General features: G+C 42.2%; 1 protein-coding gene across 6 annotated transcripts in view; it reads right to left on the reverse strand.

Moving 5' to 3' along the window:
• Positions 1 to 15,830, reverse strand: part of SORCS1 (sortilin related VPS10 domain containing receptor 1) — a 613,910-nt gene that overhangs the window by 393,163 nt on the left and 204,917 nt on the right. For all 6 annotated transcript variants that reach the window (XM_035269025.3, XM_035269024.3, XM_035269023.3 and 3 more), the window contains exon 2: positions 1,682 to 1,749. In XM_035269025.3, coding sequence (XP_035124916.3) covers positions 1,682 to 1,749 — 68 coding nt within the window. The remainder of the gene's footprint in view (positions 1 to 1,681; positions 1,750 to 15,830) is intronic.

A 15,830-nucleotide genomic window follows, 5' to 3' on the forward strand; every position in this document is an offset into this window, starting at 1 on the left:
TGCTTTCATTAAGGCCCCTACCAAGCTTCCCACACTTTCAGTTACATCCCTGTAACTAGGACTTCATCCAGATCTGGCAGGTTGGTTTTCAGACTTCAGGCTGTCTTGTGGCTTGAGGGTTGGGTTTCACCAGAGACTTGCCTCCATCTGCCTAGGAATTTGTCTGTTGTCTACCACTATCACAATTAATAATTTTTCAAATGAATAGGTACAAATCCCTTAGCATAGAGGAGCTCCTTGAATACCAGCATGACTGGGCAGCTGGGCTACCAAGGGTCTATAATCATGGATGGGAAACTCCTCATAAACCTAATATGTATTTGTTCTTTCTACCTATGGCTTTCCCCATTTAGAGCCTATAAAAATCTCAGCCTCAGCGACACACTGGGTCTACCCGCTTTCTGGTTGGGACTACCACTGGGTCCCCTCTCCACTGAGAGCTGTTTTGTCACTCAATAAAATGTCTCTGCCTTGATCACTCTCCAGTTGTCCATATAACCTCATTCTTCTTGGATGCAGGACAAGCACCCAAGACCCACTGAACAGCAAGTGAGAAAGGAGCTGTAACACTATAGCCTTCCTGTCTTCTGCTGGCACCAGGCAGCTGCCCCACACCATAGGAAATGGCAGTAGGGCCAGGCCAGCCTACGAGCCACAGGCTGGAGCAGAGCAGTGGGACTGAACGAGCTATAACTTGTATGAACTGAAACCCACCCCCACTCCATTTACTGCTCTGTGGGTGCTGGGAAGGAGAGAAGAGCTGTGACCCTTCTGGGGGGTCCAGACCTCAGGGCTCCCCAAGCCAGGGCTGTGCCATGCTGTAACACCCCCTTTGGGGTTCCCTGGTTGCTGGTGTTTCTGAGTTTAAGAGCACCACCGCATTCCCCTCATCCAGACACCAGCGCCCAAGGTGGAAGCCCCTGGCTGTACGAGGGGTTCAGCCACAGCCTTGCACAGAGCCAGTGCCTGGAGCTGACCACCCCACCATAGCAGCTGGTACGCCTGGCTTGCCCTTGGGGGGCATGATTTATAGACTATTCGTGTGAGCTGAGTGCAGCCTGATGGACCAAGAGGGCAGAGCAAGGTCAGAGGACACAAGCAAAACTTGAGCAGAGGTACTGCCAGCTGTGGAGGCCTCTAGATGGCAAAGAGGTGCTGAAAAAACAATGCTGTATCATTACCACACTCTCTAAGTGTGAAGTCATAAAGTATGAATCCCAAAGATAAGGGTGTACATGAGTGTGGGTATGCATGCCTGTGCTGCTGGTGAGCTGCAGGACCACCACGGAAGGGAAGTTAGTAAAACAATGTTGCCCTGGTAATGAGCCTCATCCTGCAGACCCAGAAGGTGTGCTGATCCCTTCTGCAAAGAGACTTCCACTCTCACTTTTGCTCCATTAAACTCACAGGTCAGTGAGAAGGTGGAAACCAAAACTCATACACAACCTATTGTACAGGTTAGCAAACGAATCTGGCTGGCTAAAAGGAGGGGTCTATAAAGAAGGTAAAGCTCTGGCCTGCCCGGAGATAAAGCCCAATGCATCCCTAAAGGAAACAGAAGAGAGAAAATAAGGAGTGCATAATACCAGGAACCTTCCTATCAGGAAAAAGTGGGAGGGAGAGCAGTAGGAGGCATCATGATTAAATAACAGGTAATTATTAGCTCCATTTATCTACATACCTCCAAAGCGAGCTCTCGGTGATGCTCCCCAGGTTATAGTCATAGAGCTTTGTCAAAATGAGAATCACCTGAAGGCAAAAGAAGAAATCATGGTTAGTCTCAAACAATTACAATCTCTTAGAACTGAAATGGCCCAAGGGAGGGCTTAGGATTCCTTTAATGGGCGCTTAACGTAATTGAATGAATTGTTACAGCATTTGCTGCACTGACTAGGAAAGGGTTGGTGTGCCTTTCTGCCTTTCACTGAACTGCTTAGGTCTGTTCTCTCCCCACCTTTCTCCCTGTCACCCTGCAGCAAGGGTTACCTGCCCCTCCAGGCATTTCTTTCCCTAGTGAGTTTAACCGTTTTAGGGAAGGCTGGAAGAGCTGCCAAATACACATACCACTCAGGTACTCACTGAGCAGATGCCTGGGAGAGAGGAAGGTCAATGATTTGTTTCCAGTCCTAGTAGCTGGGTGCATTGAGCAGGTTACCCAATGTACCCAACTACTGTTTTTTTGGGGGGTGGGGGAGATAGCATTACTCTTTTTTTTTCTTTGAGTTGGAGTTTCACTCTTCTTACTCAGGCTGGAGTGCAATGGCGCAATCTCGGCTCACTGCAACCTCTGCCTCCTGGGTTCAGGCAATTCTCCTGCCTCAGCCTCCCGAGTAGCTGGGATTACAGGCACGCACCACCATTCCCAGCTAATTTTTTGTATTTTTAGTAGAGACGGGGTTTCACCATGTTGACCAGGATGGTCTCGATCTCTTGACCTCGTGATCCACCCGCCTCAGCCTCCCAAAGTGCTGGGATTACAGGCGTGAGCCACCGTGCCCAGCCCTGGGAGATAGCGTTACTCTTAATCGTTTCTTTGAAAGACAGAAATACTAACATTCTTTCAAAAAATTCTTTGGATTCTTTTTGGGAAACAGTATTTCTTTCTCCCCCCCGCCAACACCTGCCCCCACAGGGTTCAATTGCCCTTCCTCAGCCTACGGAGTAGCTGGGACTACAGGCATACACCACCAAGCCTGGCTAATTTTTTGTATTTTAGTAGACACGGGGTTTCACCATGCTGGCCAGGATGATCTCAACCTCTTGACCTCGTGATCCACCTGCCTCAGCCTCCCAAAGTGCCAGGATTAACAGGCGTGAGCCACCGCACCCAGATAAAAAATAGTATTTCTTTTTGGGAAATAGAATCAACATTTAATGCTATTAATGCAGATAATTCTTTGAAAGAATGTCAGTATGCTCATTTATTAAGGGGGATGATGAGTAATGCTCTCTCCCAGAAAGAATTGCTGTTTGAAGTTAAATTAGGAAATAAATACAAATTACGTATCAATTAGCATGGGGTTCTTCAATGTTAGTTCCTTCCCTTTGCCCTATGTGAGCTTCGTTTTAACTTTCTTCTGACTTCCAATTTCTAGGAAAGCCATTAACAGAAGCCACATTGGCAGGACTAACCAACAGCATTTTAACAGGAGTAAATCTAGGTTTCATAGGGTCCCGATAATTACCGTGTATTCTGTTTTTTACAGAACCCTCCATAAAATCAAAAATTAGGAACAGGTCTCAGGAAAGCAGCTGTAGAATTGTGGAATGCTAAATTTAAGCTATATTCGCTTCATAGTAAATCCTCCTCTGAAATTGAAAGCAGCACTATTTTCAACTTTACCCAGAAGAGCCTAAACTATTTATTTCATCCTTTCAGAATTCAACAAACATTTATTAAACCCCAGGATTTTGCCTGATGCCAGAAGAGAACATAAAGAAATACAGATTCAGTCTATGAGTCCATGATCCGGTTGGGACAGGACTCATCAAAGAAAAGGGAAGTTGATAAAGAGCTCTACACCCTTTCTCAGTCACATAAAAACCCTTCCCATTACAGCTGCTCCAGAAGACAGCTTCTTTTGGAGTCTGCAGCAATGAACAGAGTCAACGGTGGCTCACACCTGTAATCCCAGCACTTTGGGAGGCCAACGTGGGCAGATTGCCTGAGCTCATGAGTTTGAGACCAGACTGGGGAACATAGTGAAACCCAGTATCTACTAAAAAAAAAAAAAAAAATTAAAAAAAAAAATTGGCCAGGCATGGCAGCGTGCACCTGTCGTTCCAGCGACTGGGAAGACTGAGACTGGAGAATTGCTTGAATCCAGGAGGCAGAGGCTGCAGTGAACTGGGATCACACCACTGCACTTCAGCCTCGGCAACAGTGAGACTCCATTCCAAAAAAAAGAAAAATAAGAAAAGAAATACAGGAGCCCAAGGACACTTGGGAAGATTCCACAAAGCAGTGGATTCCTAACCACTGATTTCTCCACCTTTTCCTTGCTCTTCTTATGTAAGGGAAAAACATAATGAGTTTGCTCAGTTTTCTGTCAAAGTTCATATTTTACTCCTGGTACTCATAACCTAGAACATTTGGCCCAGCCCAGCTGTTTCCAACTCAGCAGAAAAATGTTGACATTGATTTCCTGGATCCTTCTCTGAAGGCCAAGTGATCAGTTCTAGCTACAGTGAGCAGAGCACATTCTAACCTCAAATTCCAGGGTTGCAAGCTGCTGAGGAATGCTGAATCCTTCCAAGTTCCACTCTACTAGCACAGCATTTGATTTACTGAAGGCACAAGCATAAGTGAACACGTTCCTAACTCGTTTTAATTTCACAGCAAGCAAACTGGAACTCCCTGACCTTAGGTTTTGAGTTCAAGGAAGAAAAAACTACTGTAACTTACAAACAGGCAGAGATCCCCAAGTACCTGTCCTCTAAGGCCACCCCTCTCCTGAACTACAGCACAGCTTCCTTCCTTCTAGGTCCTGTTCAAAACTTGCTTCTTTAGCAAAAGGTGAGCATGCGTGAGGTGCGAGGCACCCTACAGGCACATCAGATGGCATGCCTGCGGTGGGGGCATATGCTCAACAGATCCATGTGCCAATTAAATGGCTCTCAGTGCTAAATTTCAATCACTGCCCTCCCAGGAACACTGATCAGTGGCAGCAGGGTAGCTGTTTGTTTGAAGATACAGGATGGTGATGCTGCTCCACCTCAGTATGATTTTGCCGAATAGGCCTATAAATCCCCCACCAAGAAAATAGGGGTGTGGGCATAAAGCATTTCTAGGTAGTTGCTCTCCTGATACAATACCGCAGTAAACTAAATAATGAAGTTCAGCTGGTCACAGGCAGTGTCTCCCATTCAGCTGATGAGGGAATTCAAAGGCAGCCCGGAGGAGGAAGCCTTTAACCCAGCATGTAGTGGTATGGAGCCACTCGCACACGCACACAGAAATTGTCTAAGCAATCCCGGGGCAGGCTGGCAGGGAGGTAGAAGTCGCTCCCTGCCTCTTCTTGCAGGGCTAGTAAAACTGAAATGCCAGTGATACACTCAGGCAGTTTATCAATACTGCACCAGAAGAGGTGCCCTTTCTGGCATTTGAAAGCACATCTGCTTGAATCAATCTATTTAATCTTTCTGTTTTCAGAAAGAGAGCAAGAAAGAAGGGAGAACTGCTAACCTTTAGTTATGTTTTCAATCGATTATTTGAGATTTTTCTTTTTTCCCTATACTGCCTATGTGCATTCTTTACCATCGTATTCCTGAACAATGATGCATCCTTATGTTAGCTATGTTTTGTTCTTTGTTTGCTTCTGTGTTCTGGGAATGCTATTTAACAAATCAGTTCCTGTGAAGGGAGCCAGAGAAAAAATCACTACATTCAAATGAGAAAATGTGAAAAATGCAATCGCCTCCGTATTCTGGTCTTATTCTGTTGTTCTTTGTGTGTTTTTCAAACTTAAAATGGAACAAAACGGAGCTATTTTGTTTGCTTTTGTTTTTGTTTTGATATGAGGGTCTCACTCCATTGCTCAGTCTCGTCTCAACTCCTGGGCTCAAGGGATTCTCCCACTTTAAGCTCCCTAGTAGCTGGGAGTAAGGCTCAGGACATCATATTCAGCGTTTGGTGGAACTTTTTAATTAAGTGAAATGTTGTGTGTGCTTAAATAATATACAAATAATTTGTTTTTATTCATTCAGCACACAACTTTCATGTATAGAAAACTCTGGGTTCAAGCATATAGCATTTAATTATAAGTCCAATCAAAAACAAGGCTGTTTTGATGAACACATACACATCTCAAAATGCATATGAACACATATACCTCCACACAAAGTGGCATATCCATCAGCATTGCATTTATTTCTGTATCTTGTTTTTGTTAGATAGCATTTAAACATCCCTGATTCAAAACAAATGTTTACCATGTGGTACTAGCTTTTTGAGGTCTCTCTCTAAATCCTAGGATATCATCTTCAAAGAGCTATGACCCAAATTATCTAAGACTTGATACCTCCACCTATGGTGTACCAGGACCTCAGCATCCAGTTCTTTCTGGGACTTTCCACGGTGACATGTTTCAAATATCCCTGTCACCTGTCTAGGACTTGCTTTCACCACATGACTTCTGCACTTCTTCTTTCAGTGGGACTCCTTCTTGCCATATCTGTTGCTCACAGCATTTTTGGGAGGAACTTTACTTGGTCCATACTTATAGAGAGGATGCTGGTGCCCTCTCTATAAAAACTCAGCAAGCTGCTGTTTTCAAATCACCCATTCCTTGAAGGGTGCTAGAAACAATGCCAGGTCAGGTTCTGTGCAGAAATGGGAGAGGGTCTCCAAGGACTGAGCAAGGGCTTCTTCTCCCACAGCACTGAACCAAATTTTCATAACCCAGGCTCCCAAACTATCACCCCCTTGCGTAGGCCCTTCCAAAGCTCTTACTGAATAATTCCATCAATGCTAGCCCTCACTCGCTCTGGACAGGGAGTTGAGAAATCATCACCAAGGACTCTGTGAAAGGAAAACGTCAATTCATTCCTCCCTTCTTGCCCCAATCTCTTTCTGCACTGGGTTACAGAACAAAAACATTCACAAACAGATGCTGGTATGTGGATGACTAATAAGAGTGTTCCACCGTAAATTACCAAAAGTCAGTGCAAAATATTCTGTTGCATCAAATGGTAGGGCAAGAAGCCTTATTTACAGGTATGCATCGAAATGAATGAACCTGCCAGCAGCATAAGACAGGCAGTCTCTACTAGGCCAGTTATCAGTCATGTAACACCTTTGACTATGACGGCATTGTTTCTATTATAAAATATGACTTAGAAATGAAACCTCAAACATTTAAGGAACCTGAGAACACCTTCCTGGTAATCTGGTTCTACACACAGTACACTTTTGAAAACTTGTGTATTAACAAAGTACTAGATTGCAGAGAGTCAAAATTTCTCTAAGCTTTTCTAAATAGAGGCATAGGAATTTCTACTTCTTTTCTTAAAAACAAAAACACAGTGTCTTTCTCCTTTGCTTTACTAAAGAATTCACCCCACAGGAAGTGGGATGGAAGTAAGGCAGGAGACTAGAGGAACTTATTTCCTGGTCCCGGAAGGATGAAATGAAGAAGCCTGCAGAACTAGCAGATGGTGCCAACAGCAATCTCTACTTGCCCTCACTGCTCCTCAGCATGAGACCCTCCCCACCAGTGCCATGACAGTGGAGAAATTCCAAAGGAGTGGAATTTACCACTCCTTTTCTGGAGATTTGCAAATAACCCACCCCCCAATTTGCATGGGTAATTAAAAATGGGTATAAATATTGCTACTAAACAGACCGTACACTGCTACTCTGGGTACACTGCCTATGGATTAGCCCCACTCACTTAATAAACCCACTTTCTTCTACCACCCGCTCACTCTTGAATTCTTTCCTGAGTGAAGCCAAGAACCCTTCCCAGGCAAAGCCCCAACTGTGGGGTCCACCTGCTCTGCATCAGAAGGTTGAAGGGTGTCACTGGATTTGTAATGATACTTAGCCTGGCTACTGCTCTTCCTCTCAAGGACATCTTAGAAAATAGGGACATATCACTTCACTCTTCAATTAATAATGATTTGCATTTTTCTTTACTCTCTCTGTGTCCCACTGTGGAAGCAGTATCTAATCTCAAAAGTATGGGTTTGGGATTAGGGTAAAAGATCCCATAATCATTTTCATTCCTTAAGGTCTGTATTTCCAAATTCTGAATAATGTAGATGGTGACTGGGTCCTAGTCTACAAAACAACACCATTTCCTTAGTCTTCCTCTCAACTACTAGTGATTCGGGGATGGCATGGGCAGGTGCTTCTAGACTCCACAGAGCTTAGCCATGCTAATGGCCATAATCGCTCTTGCTTGAGATGGGCCACAGTCTGGCTTGAGTGAACAAGGGAAAAGCTATATTGAAGATGCCAGCGCGTTGGGCAGGGCTAATGCTGGCTAGCTTGGTCCTGCCCCCACCATCTTCCAGCAGGTCTTGGTGTTTTTTTCATCATCCAAGCTCAAATAGCCACCTCTCTGCTTATTTTAGCAGCTTGCTAGAGACAATTTGGTTAGAGTATTTACAGATCTTGATGAAAGCAAATACGGGTAAGAGAATAATAAGAGGCATGAAGAGATTTAGAATAATTTTTCCGGAGAATCAAAGAGTTGGATAAAATAAGAGAAGTGTGTTCAATGGCCAGAAATTTGTTTTTGTTTTCTTTGCGCTCCAATTTTAGGGAAAAGAAGTAAACTCACAACACTAGTTTTCCTTAAAATGCACATGTTCCAGATTGTGTGTCTTTAGCTCGGTAAGTATTTGACTTTCCAACTTAAACAGAGGTTCTCATTTCTTTTGGGGAGCCATATATCTTTTAAGAATATGATCTGATAAAATTTATGAACATAAACAATAAATATAACTTAATAATTTTACCCATCGCTGGAATCCTGGGGGGAGGGTCATACATTCAAACATAAGAACTTATATAATTCTCAGAAAATAAAAGCTTTCTTCAGAAGAAAAGAAGTTTCAGCTCCAAAATTCTGCACATTTAATTTAATAAACATTCAGTATGCTTTGTTAAAAGATGAAAATTTTAAAATACATGCTGTGAGGATACAAAAAGAGGAATGAGATTTGAGTCCCTAAAAGCTCAGTCTTTTGGAGAGACAGACCTGTACTTAGATATTTACAAAATGTGAGGAAAAAAGATGTGAAGCAGGATGAGAGTGTTTATTTTTTGTTCTTTTGAGATGGAGTTTTGCACTTATCGCCCAGGCTGGAGTGCAATGACATGGTCTTGGCTCACTGCAACCTCGGTCTCCTAAGTTCAAGTGATTCTCCTGCCTCAGCCTCCTGAGTAGCTGGAATTACAGGTACCCACCACCACACCCGGCTAATTTTTTGTATTTTTAGTAGAGACAGGGTTTCACTATGTTGGCCTGGCTGGTCTCAAACTCCCAACCTCATGATCCACCTGCCTCGGCCTCCCAAAGTGCTGGGATTACAGGTTTGAGCCACCGCACCCGGCCTGTGTTTCTTTCAAGGAGCAAGAAAGAAGGGTGTAATCAGGAGACAGTTCTCAGCAAAGGATGCATTTAAGACAAATCCCAGAAGATGTTTGTGATTCTGTTAAAAATGAGAAGGTACAGAAAAGGTACTGTAAGGAAAGGAACTAGGGGAGAATGCTCAGAGAGCATTAAGAAAAGGGCAATTTCTCTGGTTTACCTAAAGGTTAGAGTATGAGTAGGGACCCACACAATATCAAAATCCAGAGGTAGGCTTTGGCTCTATTGTGGAGAACCTAAAATATTAGACTAGTAGTGTGCTCTGCTCAAAACAGAAAAGGCTTTGGAACCAGAAGATGATGAGATTTTGATTTTTAAATTTTATGTATTTATTTTTTTAGAGGCAGAGTCTTACTCTGTCACCCAGGCTAGAGTGCAGTGATGTAGTCAGAGCTCACTGCAGACTCAAACTCCTGAGCTCAAGCGATCCTCCTGCCTCAACTTCCTGAGTAGATGGGACTACAACACTATTCCTAGCTAATATTTTAACTTTTTTAGACATGAGGTCTTGATATGTTGCCCAGGCTGGTCTCTAAGTCCTGGCCTCAAGTGATCCCCGTGCCTCAGCCCCACAAAGTGCTGAGATTACAGGTGTGAGCCACCATACCTGGCCAAGACCAGATGTTGAATCCTGCATTAGCCAGCAGATCTATTAGAATGCTATTTGCAGCAAGAAACAGAATGCTGACAGTGACTCAAGCAGTAAGTGGTTCATTATGTCATAGAGAAGGAAGTCCAGAGTTTATGCAGTTCCAGGACTAACTTATCCCGACAATGTCAGCAAGGACCCAAGAGAGTCCATGTGTCCTCTCTGACAGGGTCAGCACTCAGTGCTACTTACCCTCACGTTTGCAAAGTGGTCATAACATTTCTTTTCATCACCTGAAGATGTAGGTATATTCAGCAGAGTAAAGAAGGGCTCCTGGTGTATATATGGGTTTTTGTTGTATTTTGTTTTCTACCTAGGGAAGAAACTCTTTCCCAGAAGCTGTGCCAGCAAACTCCCTTTACCCTCACTAACCAGGATTCTGCCACATGCCCATCGTGGTTGCAATAAAGACGGAGAAAACAAGGAAATGGTATTTCCACTTGACATTTACTATGATCAGAGGTGGGCTTTGCCAGCAAAGAAAAAGTGGGGAGTGGCTGCTGAGTAGCAAATAGTAGGGTATATATTGTGTGATTTTCAGTAAGTCACCTGAATCCTGAACTAACATCTAGCGTTTATTTGGTGTCTACTGTGTGTGCCAGATATCATAATTAAGAAATGTCAAATATCTCATTGTTTTCTGATGATGAAATTGCGCCACAGAGAAGTAAGTTAAACTACGGAGCTAGTCATTTAAAGTCTAACTCACGTCACATATGAAATCCTAATCACTGTGCTAAATTTTCCTTTCTGGTATCCTGTCTAATATGGGTATGACAATTATTAGAGGCAAGCCAGAACCACTGAAATGCCCTCACTTTCTGTTCATTTCAAAAACATTTATTGAAGCCCTGATATCTGTCAGACATGGTACTAGTCTCCGACCCCTTTCTCTCACTGTGCCTTCTTCTAGACACTGATGGAATATCTCTTCCTGATCATAGACAGGCTTGAGTTTTTACTCTTTACTGACTTCAAGTCAATGGCATTTTGTGGTCATTTTAAAATTGAATTATTAATTTTTTAAAGTTTTGAAACCTGGTGAAATCCTCTTTAGGAATTGATCCTTCCATTTAAATTACTGGAGAACTTGCTTGCTGCCAGATCAGGGGTCCCTGACAGTGAATGCACATGCAGCTAACTGCAGATTTCCACAGATGGTTTTACAGTATCATCATTTTAAGATTCAAGCGAATGCATTATTACACTCTTTTTGAGTTAGCAAAGGGGAAAGATATCAATAATGGCTACGCTGGATGAAGGTGCTCTAGAGGGGAGTTGAAAGGTCGAGAGAGAGACATGCGCATGCACACACCACACACGCCCAAACACCTACACACCCACACACCTACACACACGGACATCTGAAGTTCATCAGACCAAAGTAATCTGGCATAGACAAACATACCTGAAAAAATGAAAAACCAGTAGAAACAGTGGGCTAATCTGGGGTACAAGAAAGCATCCAGAAAGCAGTTAGTGGATTTTTGCTTCTGAGAAGTATTTAATCCCTAAATGCCCTTTACATTTTGTAGCAGCCTACACATAATTTAATGTCATGTTTATTTATGTAATATCCTCTGCATGGCACTGAAATTGAGTGAGTGAAACAGCCACTATAACCCCTCTGGGGAAATTAAGAGGCAAGCCAAGCAATAGTGATGCAGACAGAGCTAAGGACATACAAATAACCAAATCAACATTAGACACAGCAAACTGTAGCACATGGAGAGCCCTCGTGAAGAGCAAAATGGGGGAATTTGCTGTATCCTCCTGACTCTGTTTCCCCACAGAGCCAGAGGCCATTTGTAGCTAAGACTTAAAATCTGCACATGAATTGCAGGAAGGACTCTTCCTATCTCAGAGCTGCCATGTGAGAAATGCTGCAGCTCTCACTCAAGGGAACTCATGTCTTTTCTCCCTTTGCTGAAAGCTAAGTTTCTTTCTGTTAGTAACAAGGCAAAAAATAACAATAATTCTTATAATAAAGCTAAACTATCAGACTAGTCATAGAGCCAGGTCTTAATATTTAGCAAACAAATATAAACTTGTCAAATCCTCTAGACCTAAGTTGCTTTTTGACACAAATCTTGAAAATGCAACATTTGACCTTTGACAGGGTTCTTCTGTTTCCCAAATTCAGAGACTCTATCCACTCAGAAGGAAAAAAAAAAAAAAGCACCCCCTCCAAAATCTGTTAATTTCTCATTGCCAAACCAGAGAGACTGAGGATACTTCAGTCCTGTTTCCACCTCTGCTGCCTCTTTGCCTTTTTTATTTTAAATAATAAAAAGAGGATAATTCTCAAAACCTATATCCATACATAGCACATAGTTGACCACTGCATATTCTTATTCCTCTTGGTAAATTATTCTGCCCCAAATGATTTTGATTTTTTGAGGGGGCATTAAAACAGGAAAATAAGGGACATGCTAAATTAATTTTTTTTTTCCAGAAAAGAAAAAAAAAAACAAATAGCTGCACCAATGTAATCCCAAAAGAGTACCAAGATGAGATAATTATACAAAATGTGAGGAAAATGCATATTCAAGACAAGATCTTTCTACATATGGATAGTAAAACAGAAAAATGAAACAGACCTAGAGACCAAAAGCCAAAGCTTCAAGACATTAAATTAGCTGGGGCTAGGGAATAGGGGCAGAACCTGGCAACTGACTGTGGTTGTCCCCATAGCTGCAACTGGAGGAAACCATGTAGCATGTCCTGTACAAGCCCATTGTTTTATAGTTAAAGAAACACTCTAAACCCTGTTCTCATTTCCCTTCAGTGCTTAAAAGGGAAGAGAGATGATATCCAACCTCCTTCAAGCTAGAACTTACTCAAATTAGCTCACTTGATATACAGCTGCAAAAACACATAATGCACAGAATTCTCCGTTTACAGCTCTACGACAGTAAGAAAATATGTATTGTATTATCTTCTCTCTGAAAGTTTATTTTAAAAAAAAGAGATAAGGTGTGCCAAGTACTTAAGTAAGAGGGATACAAGACGGATTTGGTAGGAAAGAGATGGAAGGGAGGTAAGGGCAGGAGAAATTCTCTTCCAGCTTTCCCGACGTGATGATCTAAGAAAGATGTATTTCCACGCTCTCAAACCAGTATCTGCCTGAATTACACACACTATCTAAATGTTAAGACTCTTCCTATGCGAGAAGCCATACACAAAGTGAACACACCATTAAGCAGTTAACGACAAGGGGCCCTTCGGTTCCTATGACTTTTTATATTCAGCTTCAATAGGAAGAAATGAAGCAAGTCTTCCCATTTCCACTTTGCCATCTTGTTTTTTTTTTATGCTGTTTATTCACAGGTCTAAAGAAGTCAACCCAATTCTAAAAAGTATTATTTCTCAAGGTTAACCCAAGACACTTGCAGGAAGCTAATAAATAATGCTATGCATATTATGGTGATCCAAGTGTCAGAACATAAACCTCAATAAGAAATCAGAATAAAAACTGAAAAGAATGGAAGCTTTTAACTTTTTCATTTTCTCCTCTCATTTACCATAAAGTACAACTAACAAAAGCAACAAGAATAAAACACCAGCGATAGTCAATATAGCAAGTATCAGATCTTGTCTTTTACTCTGGGAAAATCTTAGGCAAGAAAGGAATAAAAACATTTTACTCTCTTAAGAAATTGTAGACTTGGCACAGTGGCTCATGCCTGTAATCCCAGCACTTTAGGAGACTATGGCAGGCAGATCACAAGGTCAGGAGTTTGAGACCAGCCTGAACAACAGGGTGAAACCCCATCTCTACTAAAAATACAAAAAACTAGCCAGGCATGGTGGCACGTGCCTGTAATCCCAGCTAATCAGGAAGCTAAGGCAGGAGAATTGCTTGAACCCGGGAAGCAGAGGTTGCAGTGAGCCGAGATCGCGCTACTGCACTCCAGTCTGGTGACAGAGCAAGACTCCATCTCAAAATATATATATATATATATATATTTATATATATATAAAATAAATCAACAATAACAACTGAATTCTCTATTAGCGGATCTTTTGTTTGTTTTTATCTGAGTGCTAAGGTGTGGCAAGACACAATTTGCCTAAAAAGTAATTCAAAGCTTAAAAAACTCTGGCTTGAAACTAAAATTAACATCTTAAAATTTCAAGTAAAAACTATTAATAAATAACAAGGCTTTCTGTTAGGGAAAAATCCCAGGGAGGTTAAGTGATTTTTATATATTCCTTGCCTTTTAGTCACAGAACCAAAATGTTTCCATGTGATTCGAGTTCTAATTCTTTACAATGGCATGACTGGTGGGTGGGTATAAAAATTTAGCATTTTGTTACTCTTTTAAAAGAAACTTAAAATTGGAAGGGACTGAAAAGATTATCTAACTCCATCTAGCTCCAACCACCTCATTTCACAAATAGTGTAGGTTACACTTTTAGAAGAACCAGTTCTTGAATAAGGAATATCTGAGAGCAAAGAAATAATCTTAATATACCGTTTGCTGACTCGGTCCCTGAAGCAGGCCTAGGTACCTAAGGAGGGACTGGCTTGGTTCAGTTCTAAGATGGAAGAGTTGGGAGCAGTAGATCTAGTATCAGGACCAGATCCAGGTTTTGTGGGAATGAAAGTTACTCAATGTTGGCCTCCTCTTTAAGAAAAATAATACAAAGTCATAAATAAAATGAGGCCTACAATTTCATATTTACTGGCCCAAGAAATTCGATCACAAGAATTTAATAATGACTTAGAGATTGACATACTTTTCTTCTGAGATATCTTCAGTTGGTTTAGCAGAAATGAGTATACAGAAATGTTTTCTGATTCTACCCTGGCTTCCTCTCTCCACCTGGAACAATGGACAACTCCTCAAACTCCCAATATTCATAGGAGCTGGTGCCCATGAAGACTCTGAATCTTAAGCTTCATTAGCTTCACTGTAAATTCACCTTTGGATAGGATTCCCCATTAGATGCTCATTAAGCCTTTTCAATGAAACTATCCATTTCAGCAGTCCCAGACTATGAATTAGGAGATATGAACCTGAGCCCAGGCTCTGCTGCCAACACTCTGTGACACTAAGAAAGTCAATATACCTCTTTGGGCTTCAGTTTCCTCCATGGCTGCATGACATGTTTGCCAGGGTTCCTTTTAATTATAACACTATTCAATGCTGAATACCTTGGCCTACTGTATCTTCAGTGTTGCCGGTCTTAGTAAATGCTATTGCCATTGTTCAAACTAAGAATTCTGAGTTTTCCTTAACTCTTATCCACTTCTTCCCTCCAAATGTAACCAATCTCTAAGTTTGTTGTTGTTGTTTGAGGTGGAGTTCTGCTCTTGTCTCTCAGGCTGGTCTGCAATGGCGTGATCCCTGCTCACTGCAACCTCTACCTCCTAGGTTCAAGCAATTCTCCTGCCTCAACCTCCTGAGTAGCTGGGAATACAGGCACCCACCACCACACCTGGCTATTTTTTAAAATATTTTTAGTAGACATGGGGTTTCGCCATGTTGGTCAGACTGATCTTGAACTCCTGACCTCAGGTGATCCACTCACTTTGGCCTCCCAAAGTGCTGGGATTACAGGTATGAGCCACTGCACCCAGACAATCTCTAAGTTTTATATCCCTCTCCCATCTAACCTCTCCTCAACCTGATCTGGGCTACATCAACTCTTATCCAGAAGACTGCAATGCTTCCAACAACTTTTTTTTTTGAGACTGAGTTTCACTCTTTTTGCCCCGGCTGGAGTATAATAGCAGGATCTTGGCTCACTGCAAACTCCACCTCCTGGGTTCAAGCAAATCTCCTGCCTCAGCCTCCCAAATAGCTGAGATTACAGGTGCCCGCCACCATGCCCGGCTATATTTTTGTATTTTTAATAGAGACAGGGTTTTACTATGTTGGCCAGGTTTGTCTCAAACTCCTGACATCAGGTGATCCACTTGCCTCAGCCTCCCAAAGTGCTGGGATTACAGGTATGAGCCAACGTGCCTGGCCTGTTTCTGACAACTTTTCACAGCATCTCATCTTGCTTTCCTCAGGTCACCCTTTACATTGCTGCTGTCAGGGTGTTTTTAAAAATAGCAGCCTAAACAGCTT

The sequence above is a fragment of the Callithrix jacchus genome, chromosome 12 (genome assembly GCF_049354715.1).
Source record: "Callithrix jacchus isolate 240 chromosome 12, calJac240_pri, whole genome shotgun sequence".
NCBI lineage: Eukaryota > Metazoa > Chordata > Mammalia > Primates > Cebidae > Callithrix > Callithrix jacchus.